General features: G+C 53.6%; 1 protein-coding gene across 2 annotated transcripts in view; it reads left to right on the top strand.

The window, feature by feature from the left end:
* The first annotated feature begins 171 nt into the window (after positions 1–171).
* SULT4A1 (sulfotransferase family 4A member 1) overlaps positions 172–12,504 on the top strand; it is a 38,605-nt gene continuing 26,272 nt past the window's right edge. Inside the window, exon 1 of one of the 2 annotated variants that reach the window (XM_054470031.2) lies at positions 172–456. In XM_054470031.2, the coding sequence (XP_054326006.1) occupies positions 288–456 (169 nt within the window). In that variant the 5' untranslated portion in view covers positions 172–287. The remainder of the gene's footprint in view (positions 457–12,504) is intronic. The other variant, XM_063663110.1, reaches the window with a different exon arrangement.

Raw genomic sequence — 12,504 nt, 5'->3', positions numbered from 1 at the left:
TCTCTGTCAGCCCCGGGAGCGCGTGGTTGACCGCGGCCGGGGGCAGAGCGGGGAGGGCGCGGCTCCGCAGCGCCCTGACGTCACGCCCATGCAGCGCCACGGCCGCGTGCCGGGCGGCGCCATGACGTCATACCCGCGGAGCCTCCGCCGCGCGTCGGGCGGCGCCATGACGTCACGCCTGCGGAGCTGCCGCCGCGCGCCGGTGGGGCGCGAGCGTGTGCGGGGCGCGGGCGCGGGCGCGGGCGCGTGCGGGCTGCGAGCCGGGAGGCGGCGGCGACGGCGGCGGCATGGCGGAGAGCGAGGCCGAGACCCCCAGCACCCCAGGGGAGTTCGAGAGCAAATACTTCGAGTTCCATGGCGTGCGGCTGCCGCCCTTCTGCCGCGGGAAGATGGAGGAGATCGCCAACTTCCCGGTGCGGCCCAGCGACGTGTGGATTGTCACCTACCCCAAGTCCGGTGAGCCCCGCGCCGACCGCGCCCGCCACGCCATGCCCCGGCTCTGCAGCGCGGCCGCGTAGACGCCGCGCCCGCGCCCGGGGCTTCTGCCGGGCCGGGTGGTCGCCCTCGCCACCGCCCCCGCCCTGCCCACCGCTCTCCCGATGCTCGGATCCCTGCGGGGCGGGGTAGGGTGGGGGTGGGAAGGGGCTTGGTTCTCACCTGGGGAAACCAAGGTCAGAGACTTTCGGTAGCGGCCCGTTCCGTGGAGATGGAGCCTATTTGGCCGGCGCTGCAGGAGGATGGGCCCAGGGCCGCCACCCATCCCTGCTTCTCCCTTTACCTGGCTGGCTGTGTGACCTTGGACAGGTCACTCAACCTCTCTGTTCCTGAATCCTGCCCAACCTTTGATGAGTGCGAAGTCCTGGTGTTCACCTGGGAAGGGAGATAACATGGGCGTCAGGGCTTTCAACGTGGAAATGTAACGTCCCTCCTTTCCAGCGTGGGCTCCGGGTGGGGGATGGGACCAGCCCCCGCCTGGAGTGCCTTGCTTGTACGTTCTCTTGTTTCAGGGCTGCCTCCATCACCGAGGCAGGACCTGGGGCATTCACATTTCCCAGCATTAACTGACGTCGCATTCACAATAACAGCTGTGAGCTAGTGGTGGTAGACACTTTACAGTCTAGGCACAGAGGCTCAGAGAGGGGAAGAGGCTGGTCCAAGGTCACTCAGCTGGTGAGTGGCTGACCTGGGAATTAAAGCTAGGCTGGTCTGCTTCCAGACCTGAGGTAGGAGATTGTATAGTACCCCATCTGAGGTTTGTAGGGAAAGGAGGTAGCAGCTTTCCTGTTCTCTAAACATGCGCTAGGGATTCCCTTGTTGCCACTGTATTTGAGGCGGGCACAGCGTGGTTTAGAAGGTGTCTGGCTCTAAGGTCATGCTGGACCAACAGTCGGGCAGTTTCAGGAAAAGCTGTAGGCTTGGCCGGATCAGCAGTCGGGCAGTTTCAGGAAAAGCTGTAGGCTTGGCTGTTGTAGCTGTATGGAGTTCCAGACACCTGAGGGCAGGTCCCTGACATTCTTCTGAGGAAGATTGGAGTAGGGGCTCTCAGTGGAGAGTGTTGGTTGGAGAACAGAGCGTTCGATGGGCAGCTATCTTGAGCACATGCCAGTTGCCGCATGGGGTGGGACCTAAAATGCTTTAGGAATGGCTAAGCATGTCGTTGGCTGCTGTGGTCACTCATTAAGTCCTGCGGGCCAAGTGCTCTATCACTGTTAATCTGCGAGGGAATCTTACACCTTTTTTTCAGAGGCTCAGAGAAGGCACAAATTGTTCGGAGTCACACAGTTGCTGAGGGACACAGGTCAGGTCTAGCTAGGTCTCCTGGTCCACGGCCAGCTTTTCCCCTGCCTTATGGGTGCTCCGTTGCCCTTGGAAAATCATGAGGGCCCAAGAAGGAGGGGGACCCATCCTTCTTTCTAGTAGGCTTTAAAATGCTGGAAGTCTCAGCCACTTAGGAATTTTGAGGTTTGTGTCACTTCTCTGAGGCCCCTCCAAGTGGACTTCAGGTAGCCCAGTTCATATTTTCTTTTCCTTTCCTTCCCTCTGCTACTGGGGATGGATTTGTAGCAGGCGTCAGTGCTTACACATTAAGAACCTGGCTTCGGAGTTGGAAGTCCTGGGTTTGAATGCAGTTTTGCTGCTTACCAGCAGAGTGACTCTGGGCAGATCATAGAATCCCATTGAGCTGTGGTCTCTGCGGAGGGAGAAGAGACCGCCTCGGCCCACTGATGTGTGGCTGTGAGGATGAGCAAAATGGTGGGTGAGAGCGCTTAGCCCAGATCCAGACACATGCCGGAAAGGCTCGTGGTTAATGCTGACTTTTAAGCCCTGAACACCTGTTGTGCCCAGATGCTTTGCTAGGGGCTGGGGAGGCCGAGAGAGGCCCTATCTGGTGCCTGTCCTTAGTGAGCTCTCAGTCTGATGGGGGAGACATGGTTGGTGCTGGGGTTGGGGCAAGTAGCCAGGACTAACAGCTGCCCCCTTCACCTGCCATGGCAGGGAACCCACGGGCCTCCTTGGATTTCCAGTGCCCAGGTCTAGGAGATCCTAACGAACTTGCAGGTGGTCAGAGCCGGAAGGGCCTGGTCCCTTGTCAACCCCTTCCCACCCTCCGCTGATGGAGAAACTGGGGTTCACAGGGGTGGTGGGGGCTTTCTGGTGGCTAAGGCAATGATAATTAGATCCTGCCTTCGCTTCCTGTCCAGTATTTTTTCCCACAACCCCATGCTGCTTGCTCAGATTCTTTTTGTGCTTGTGACATTCTAGCTTAGATGGCGGGTTAGGACTGTGCTCTCCAGCGTAGGAGCCGCTGCCCACAGGCGGCTGCTTATATCTAATGAATTAAAATGAAATAAAAGTGGAAATTCAGTTCCTCAATAACATCACCATGTTTCAAGTGCTCAGTAGCCACATGGGGCTAGCGGCTGCTATATTGGGTGGCACAGATATGGAGTGCTCCTATCACAGCTGAAAGTTCTGCTGGACAGCGCCAGGTAAAACCGTGATCCAGACAGTAGGAGCCCATTGTGTCTTCTGAGAAGGACCTTTCTGTTGATCGCTGATTTTGTTCCTATTCATTCTTACAGCGTATTTGGTCCTGGGACGGTGGTTGTATTAAATCTGATTGTGTCTGTGAAAACATTTTGTCCGTGTGTGTTGTTGGTTTGATGGAATCACTGCCATTGGTTTTGTCAACAGGTTGATTTGAATCGGGTGCTCGTCCCCGAGGGGGCACAGCCCCAAAGTCGTGGAGCTTGGGCTTTGAAATACGGTCCCTGGCTCAGCCCGAGCACCCACTGCCCTGATTTTATTTTCCCCCTGGTTCCGGCCAGTCCTGAAGTGTGTGCGCATTCTCACTGATGCAGATGGAATCTCCTGGGCCTGGGCTTGGGTGAGCCACTTGGTTTCTTTGAACCTCAGTTTGCTCATTAAAAATGAGAGGATTTGACCAGATTGATTCATTTAAGTCTTAAATTTTCAGACAACTCAGGGGTTGAAGCTGAGGGGAGCTGAAGCTGAGGGGAGACTCATGGTGTGCAGGTCCCAGGCTAGATGGATGTCCTAGTTTTCTTGGTGTGTGTGTCACTGTGCCTGGGAGAGACAGGTTTCAGAAGGGCTGGGCATGAGGTGATGGTGACCTTGTGGCACTTGCAGTGACATGGAGTAAGCCAGAATCCTAACGCTGAAAAGTTAACTGACAAGTCAGGGTGGCTGTTCTCAGGGTCAGGTAAATGGCCTGGGAATGAGGGTTCTGAAGAGGAGGATCTTGGGAGACTGCATGGAGGAGGAGACAGGTTGGGTGGATTACCCATTACAGATGCTGTTTTGCCCTTTACCCACTTTGATCCTCAGGACAGCCCTGTGCTCTTGTGATTATTTCCTTTTTATAGACGTGAAAATGAGGGCCCAGGGAGGGCAAAGGGCTGGGGTAGTGTCAGCACCCAGTGTAGATCCTGGAGAGAAACCACCCACAGGAGGGGGTAAGAGAGGCGTGGGGGTGGGAGCTAGAACCTGTCAGCACTTCCTGGGTTACCAGTTTGTTCTGAGATCAGGGAGCATGCGGAGCCCTTTGAGCTTTACCACACAGGGTAACAAAGTGTTTCACAGCAGTGTGGTGAGTTACCTGCATCCTATGAGGGAATGCAGAGGCCTGAAGAATGGAACGTGTAGTTTTGTACCAGAAGAACCGAGAAGTTCCTCTTTCCCCATCCTTCTCCTCTTGCTCCCTCATCCTTTCCCCTTTGTCTTCCGGCTGTTACACATACTCAGGAGGCTTGACCTGGGGAAGGGGGTGGCAAACCAAGTGTCCTGGGTCTGCGGGGGTCACGTTTCTCCCCATCACTCAACCGGGCTGGGAGGCGAAAGCCTGCAGAACGACTTCTGGAAGAAGAAGGAGATGGGGCTGCTGGGAGCACAACCTCCTGAGTAGTTGGCCCTGGCGGAATAGGAAGATACCCTGAGTCTGCTTGTCTGAGCTCCAGGGCCTCGTCTTGGATTCCTCCTTTCTCATTCTTCCCAGACAGCAATGACTCCTCCTCCACCGTGCCCTTGTTACTTGCTTCTACAAGGGGGTGCATCTGCCCCCCAAGCAGCTCTCAGATCTTTTGGCTCCTTCAGCCCCTGCCACAGTCTTAGGATTCTTCCCCTCTCACCTGGAGTGTTCCAGTGGCCTCCTCCTGAGTCACCCTTCAGCTCATCCTTCACTTGGTAGCTAGAGTGATTTCCTAGAAACACCAGTCTAACTTGGGGACTCCCCATTTAGAGTTCTTTACCGGCTCCCATTGCTGCCAGGCAGCATTCACCCCCTTAGCCTGCCCTTCTGTGACCTGGACTCCACCTTTTCCACCTCCTTGCTCGCCAGCCACAGGGAACAGTCTGCTCCTCTTGTCCGGTATGTTGCTCCCCTCCCCTCATGTCTCCTTTCCCCCATGTTGCCCTCTGAGTACCTGATGACTTCCCATCTTCAAGTCCACTTGTCTGTTAAATGAGAGGCTAAACATTCTTCCTAGACCTCCCCTGTAGTATCTTTCAGAACTCTAGAGATGATCCTCCTGTGTCTTCTGGCTTGCATAGTTTCTTTTACTTATTTATCTTTATTTTTATTTTTTTGGAGACAGGGTCTTGCTCTGTCACCCAGGCTGGAGTGCTCACTGTAGCCTCAACCTCCTGGGCTCAAGTGATCCTCTCACCTCAGCCTCCCAAGTAGCTGGGACCACAGGCATGAGCCACGATGCCTGGCTAATTTTTTGATTTTTTGTAGGGATGGGGGTCTTGCCATATTGACCAGGTTGGTCTTGAACTCCTGGGTTTAAATAATCCTCCTGCCTTGGCCTACCAAAGTCCTGGGATTATGGATGTGAGCCACCATGCCTGGCCATGGTTTCTTTTGCCTTGGCCTCCCAAAGTGCTGGGATTACAGGTGTGAGTCACAGTGCCTGGCCATAGTTTCTTTTTCTTTCTTTCTTTCTTTTTTTTTTTTTTTTTTTTTTGAGACAGAGTCTTACTCTATTGCCCAGGCTGGAGTGCAGTGAGGCAATCATGGCTCACTGCAGCCTTGACCTCCTGGGCTCAAGCCATCCTCCTGCCTCAGCCTCCCAAGTAGCTAGGACTATAAGTGTGCGCCACCACATCTGGCTAATGTTTTATATTTCTGTAGAGATATAAGGTCTCATCATGTTGCCTAGGCTGGTCTTGGACTCATGGGTTCAAATGATCCTCTTACCTCGGCCTCCCAAAGTGCTGAGATTACAGGCGTGAGCTGCCATGGCCTTGGCTTGTTTAGCTTCTGCTGAAATGTTGGCTTGTTCTTTTTTCCACTGGGTAATGTGCCTGTTTTCTTCTGGCTGCCTTCAGTGTTTTCTCTTTGTCTTTGATTTTCAGCACTTTGAATATGATATGTCTAGGGTTTTTGTATGTGTGTGTTAATTATTCTACTTGGGATTCCTCTAAGCCTCCTGGATCTGTGGTTTGATGCTTTTCATTATTTTGGAAAAGTTCTCAGCCATTATCTTAGAAAATGTTTATTTTACCTCATTCTTTCTTCCTTTGAGATTCCAATTACATATATGTTAGATTGTTTGATGTTGTCCTCCAGCTCTTGGATGTTGTATTCTGTTTTCTTCCCTCTTTTTTCTTTCCTTTTTTTTTGAGACAGGATCTCACTGCTGCTCAGACTGGCCTAGAATTCCTGGGCTTAAGCAGTCCTCCTTCCTCAGCCTCCTGAGTAGCCGGGTCTGCAGGCATGCTACTGCATCTGGCTTCTTTCTTTTTCTCTTTTTGTTCCAGTTTGGGTACTCTCTTTGGACCAATCTGTGGCTAACTGCTTCTTTCTTCTGCTGCGTCAAGTCTGCTGATGAGCCGTCAAAAGCATTCAATGTTTCTGTTCTGTTTTTTTCCCTCTGGCATTTCCACTTAGAGTTTTCATTTCTCTGCTGAAATAATCGCATCTGTTCATGTGTGTTGTCCATCTTTTCCTTGGGAACCTTTAACATGTTAATCAGACTTCTTATAAATTCCATGAGTCTGATTCTGTTGATTGCTTTGTCTCTTGACAGGTTTTTTTTGTTTTTTTTTTTGTTTTTTTTTTTTGCCTTTTTTGTGTATAGTATCTTTTGACTGCTCAACACAGTATATTAGACAGTAGAGACTAAGGTCAGCCATATTTATGCTTGGAAATGAGTCTGGCTTTTTAACTGCTGGGCCATTAGTATAAGGAATTGAGTTAACCCTGCCTCGTTGGTCTGGTTTGGGTTCAGGTGTTGATCTGAGTACCTTGAGCGACCACTGGTTTCATATTATTGTAGTCTTGGCTTGTGTTCAGTGGAGGAGCTGAGTTTCCAGAGGGTTTTTCTCAGTGTTCTTGCTCCACCTCCAGCTTTTGGTCTTCCTCGTAGGTCTGAACCATGGAGGAGTTTTGTTTGCACACTCTTGCCCCTGTGCCAGTGATCGACTCTGCTGTTATCTGTTACTTTGGTTTAGTAGCTTGGCAGGGAGGGTCTGGGGTTCTCTCTTGTGTGGTCTAGCTGCAGTCTTCTGCAGGCTCCATGTTGCTGGGTCTGGGTGGGGCTTTTTTATTGATCCTGCCCTCCTCTGAGTGGCAGCCAAACTCTGCCTAGATGGTAACTCTTGTGCAGGAGTTTCATGTCCCTTCTGTAGCATTGAGAATCTCTAGTAGTCAGGGCCCAGGGACAGTTTCCTGCCCCTCCCCCAAGGGCAGAGTCTTGGTTTTTCCTTTTGCCCATCTCCAGCCACATTGTGTCTTCACCAGTGCCCTGGGAGGTGACATGGTTTGCTGCCTCTCTCTCAGTGGCTTAAAGCCTTTTTTCTGTAAGGGAGAAGGGTACAAGTAGGATGTTTTTCTTTTCCTACAGCCATGATACTGAGGAAGGCTCTCTCCAAAGCATGCTGCCCCCCACTCTTTCTCCTGAGCACCTGGCCTGGGTCTGGAGAAGAGCCTGTGTTTGGGTGTCAACTCTCTGCTCAGTGTAAGATTCTCTGGCTTCTCTGGCTTCAGAGGTTCTGTGCTGTCACACGGGCTCACCCTTGGCTTTTACCAGCATGGAAACATTTTACCTGAATCCTCTCGCCACCTGCATGGGCTGGCTTCTCTTCCTCCGGGGCCGTGTCTCAGGTGAGCTGGTGCTTTTGCCTCCTGCTACTCTGTGGAAGGGCCCATCTTGGTTGAGTGAAACTAGGATCTTGTATTTTATCTGACCTCTCCCTGTTAGTATGGGGGCAGCTCTTTCCAGCATCCTGCATCTAGGGGGAAGTGGCCCTAGTGGTCCCTCCTGATCTCCGACCACTAGATGAGGTGGTGGGCATGTCCGTAGCTCCTGGGATGTGGGACAGGGTGTTGCACAGTGTGACTGTGTTGTGGTTAGCAGGGAATGGGGTACTAGCGTGGGCTTCTGGAGTGAGCGAGAGGAGAGTGGAGGGCCCATTGAGAGGTGAAAGCCTCCCTAAAGCATGCTTTGGAGACTTGCTGGCATTTTCTGGAAGCTAAACCAGTCATTTTATGGGGGCTAGTGAGCCAGAGGCCCTGGCTTGGGCTTCAGGACTTGGCTCAGCTTGAAATGAGCCAAACTCTCCTGGGACCTGTTGACCCCACCAGCGGCAGGGGCATTGGACTAGGTGGTTGGCATTTGTCCTGCTCAAGCCTCAGAACGACCAGGGAGGAGAGCGGGTTTCCTGTCTTTGTGCCAAGTACTATGTTTTATCCTCCCCATCCTCACAGCTTTGCCTGAAATAGGCCATTTTTTGGGTAAGGAACCAAGACCCTGAGAAGAAACTGGCCCAGGCCAGCCCGACTCTGCAGGTGGCATCTCCCTGTGCTGCCACCTCCTTCCAGTGGGCCTGGCTTTGGGTGGTGCCAGCCCCGGGTTCATGAGTGGGGTCAGTGCCTCGCCCACTGTCACTGTCCGCACCATTGTCGCTGCTGCTGATGCCTGGTGCTCTGTGGGGAACTACATTGAGTTTGTCACTGTCCTCGCCTTCCAGATGATGAACCCACATAGAGGGGCAGATCTTGTCCAGTGTCCCGTCGTCTGGAGGCAGCCGAGCTGGTTTCCAAATCAGGACTCTCAGATCCAGAGTCCTCATGACTGTCGCCTCTCTCAGGGCCTGCCCGCCCAGGCATGTGAGCGGGTGTGCTTTCGTACTAGAGAGTGGGCCTCTGCTAGTCAGGTGGGAGGTGGTCTCAGAAGGCAAGGGGGGAGGAAGCCAGGAAAGGGGTGCGTCTGTGGAACCCTGGGGCTCAGCCTGCCAGGATCCCTTGCGAGATGACATGAACACAGCTAGGAGCCTTCTCTGGTGTGTGGGGGGCAGGCGCCAACTCTTGTCCCTTAGTGGTTGGGGGTGGCTCAGGGCGTCGGCTCCTTGCACTTCTGGGCCTGTTCCTCTGTGGCCAGGTGGGAAGCAGGTGCAGGTGCTTGAGGTCAGAAGCCCTCACCAGCGCTGCAGGTGACCTCTAGGGCAGCTGAGGGGTGTAGGTGGGCACTGGTAGGCTCTGGTGGAGGAGGGGACCAGTTATAAAGACTTAGGTCTGAATTTTGATTTTGGGCAAGGCCCTGATTCTTTCCCAGCTGGTCTTGGCCAGACTGTCCCCCGTGTGTGCAGATTGACTAGGGCCCTGCTTCGGGCTGGGCTTGGCGGGGGCAGCTCTGCTCCAGGCACCTCTTTTTCTCTTCCTGGGACTAGCAGGCTAGCCTGGGCCCAATGGCCTTCTCTTGGCGACAGTGGAAGTGCAGAAGAATAAGCGGAGACATGCAAAGGTCTCTGTTGGCCAAGTCACATGGTTGTGCCCAGAGTCAGAGCAGGACCTTTATGAGGGGCCGTGAAGTCCCACAGCAAAGATGCGCATGGGGCATGTGTTGGGGTCGTTGCCCTGTTTGCCATTGTTGTCCGCACCATCATCACCATCAGTGATGCCTTGAGAGTGCTACATGAGGGCAAACTGGGGCCCTTAATGCCGCACACCAGAGCCTCCTTTCCCCAAAGCTTCTTACAACTAGTTTCGCCCCTCATCCTTAAGGTCCCATTGCAAAGGCTGTTTTTTTTACAAAAGCCCTCCCTGACTTTCTCTCATGCAAGGGCGGAGCCTCTTCCCCTTGAGGCAGAGCTTCTGTCCCCTGGGGCGGAGCCTCTTCCCCCTGGGGTGGAGCCACGCTCTGCTTGCTGTGCCAGCTCTGTCTGAAGGTGCAGCAGCCTCTTGGTAGCCTCTTGGCAGCCTCGGGGTTGAATACCCCGAACAGAAGAGCTAAAGGCCTAGGAGAAGTTCACTTTGAGGAAACTGAGGCCCAGAGGAGCGGTGACCTTCAGGCCTCTCAGTCACTGGCAGAGCTAGGCTGGGAATCTGGTCTCCAGGTCAGAGTCTCATCAGACAGAGGCTGGGGCCAAGCCAGGGTTGCCAGAGCTTCCTGGACTGGGCAGGCCTGACTGTGGAACCCAGCATGCCACAGCTGCCTGGCATCACCCCAGCAGGAGGAGGGAGTCACGGCCAGTGACTGTGCCTCTTTCCCCTCTGCATCCAGCAGGGGTCTGGCTGTGGACGTGGCCCAGAGTGGGCAGGGGTGGGCTGGAGATGGCTGCAACTCGTTTCCCAGGGTCCCAGGCCCAGAAGTGAGCTGCCACTGTCATGGGTGGGGATCAGTCCCAGCAACTGCCCCATCTGTTTCACCCTTGCTTAATCGTAACTAGGAAATGGTCAGAGATTTAGCCCGCAAGTGAGTACACATGGGACGTGGCCCTGTTTGCTGCTCACTTGCTTTGTGAGCCTTGGTGCTGTGTGTGTGGTGTGTGTGCATGTGTGTTTGTGTGGTGTTTGTGTGTGGAGTGAGTGTGAGTGCACGTGTGCTGTGTCTGGTGTGTGTGTGCGTGCTGTTTGGAGGAGTGTGTGTGGTATGTGTGTTATGTATGTGGTGTGCGTGAGTATACATGTGTGTCTGTGTGTCTGATGAGTGTGTAAAGCACTCTGGTTTTGGAGCAAAAGTTCGAGGTGCTGGGTTCACTGCCCACTGGCCTCTGTGGCCCTGGACAGTTCATCCCTGAGCTTGTGTGGTCCTGTGTGAAGCTAGATGGTAATAGCAGCTCCAGTGAGGTGTGTGAGACCCAAGGGGGAAGTCGTAGTGAGCTTCTGGGTCTCGGTCAGCGTGTCCTCAGCTGGTGCTGTGAGCTGGGCTCCGGAAGTCTTGGTTCCCTATCCAGTTGCCAGCCAGGTGACTCTACTTTTCCTCTTCGAGCTTCCCATCCTGCTGTGTGTCGAGGGCATTGTGTTGAGAGCTGAGAGACAGTGTGTGGAAGCACAGGGACAAGGACTGGCCGCGCAGGCATTTAACAGACGTCCTTCACCTTTTTCTTTTCCTTTTGGAGGTGGGGAGCATTCTCAGTGTCTGTTGGGGGGCAGTTCCCTCCCGGATGGGGGCAGGAGCCCCCAGGTCGTGGACTGTTGCCTGGGCCTGATGGGTTGCCCCTTTAAAAGTTCAGCTGTGGGCTGGGCGTGGTGGCTCACATTTGTAATCCCAGCACTTTGGGAGGCTGAGGCAGGAGAACTGCTTGAGCCTAGGAGTTCAAGACCGTCTTGGCAACATAGGGAGACCCCCATCTCTACAAAAAAAAAAGCACAAAAACTAGCCAGGTGTGGTGGTGTGTGCCTGTGGTCCCAGCTACTTAGGAGGCTGAGATGGGAGGATCTCTTGGACCCAGGAGGGTGAGGCGAGCCATGTCCAGCCTGAGCCACAGAGCGAGACCCTTCCTCAAAAAAAAAAAAAAAAAAAAAAATGTCCAGCTGTTGCTGTTTCTCAGGGAGCTGGGGGATTCTGGCATCCGTGTGGATATCCTGGGACTCCAGAACACTGTAGGGGGCTGTGTTTCAGTGGGGCAGACTGAACACACATGCTGGTGTCTGTTTCCTGTTGAAACCTCACTAAAGTGACAATAAAGGGATAGAAAGCTCTGAACTCCCGGAGCAGGAGAGGAGGGTGTGGTGGATTAGAAACCCAGAAGACCACAGGCAGGGCTGAGTGCTGGCTCACTGGGCAGGCGGGGAACCTGAATGCCGCAGTCGGGAGGGCGGCCAGGTGGGAACCAATTCCAGCAGCCCAGTCAGGAAGCAGCCGAGGTGGTATCCATGACACTGGGGGTGGAAACCAGAGGCTGTCACCAAGACAGTTTTCTTCTTTGGGGACCAGAGAGGCTGTGATGTGAGGGTCCTGTGACAGCTGAAGGCTGGGACACAGGGCATGTGGGAAGTAGGGTCTCCCACAGGCTGCACACTTGGAGGGTGGGATTACCAGCCCCTCCTCTCCTCAGCTCTCAGGATGCCTGTGACCTGGTTCCAGTCTCCAGGCTGGGGTTGGAGGCACCGTCTTCTGAGAAATTGACCCCAAAGCAGAGCCCTGTACCTCCTACCGAAGTGACAGGTCCTCAGCTGTGAAAGCACCGAGGCTGCTCCCCCAGGCACCTGTGGCCCCCAGGGCTGCTCCCACGGTCTCTGCTTCACCTGTGAGTGGACTCAAGATACCAGGTAGCGAGTCTCCAACAGGAAAGATAGAGACCTGCAGAGACAAAACACAAAGCAGAAAAAAGAACTCCCAGAAAGCAAAGACCATGTGAGGAGCAGAAGAAAACCTAAATACCCAGAATAACACCACCTCCACTCACAAGTCTTTGCAGTATCCTCTGAGCGTCAAGACACGTGTTGCTTTCACTAAAGGAACCAGCAGTGAAGACTGGAATAAGGAGAAATCATCAAAGACTCCTGGAGGTGAAAAGTGTGATGTGGAGGTTTTAAATGCACAGTTGTGAGGTTTGGGTGGTCAGGCTGAGAAAATAGCCCAGGAAGTAGAGTAAACATTTTTACAAAATGGTGACAAATAGGAGCAAAAATATAAGAAAAATGGAAGATTAATCCTGGAGTTCCAGAAAGGGAACAGAGTACAGAAGAGAGAAAATTATTGAAGCTAGAGTTTTCAGAATGTTCAGAGCTCAATAAAAGACACCCCCAACCCCTGC

This window comes from Pongo pygmaeus, chromosome 23 (assembly GCF_028885625.2).
Source record: "Pongo pygmaeus isolate AG05252 chromosome 23, NHGRI_mPonPyg2-v2.0_pri, whole genome shotgun sequence".
NCBI lineage: Eukaryota > Metazoa > Chordata > Mammalia > Primates > Hominidae > Pongo > Pongo pygmaeus.
The sequence above is the reverse complement of the archived record's forward strand: the minus strand, read 5'-3'. Positions and strand labels throughout refer to the sequence as shown.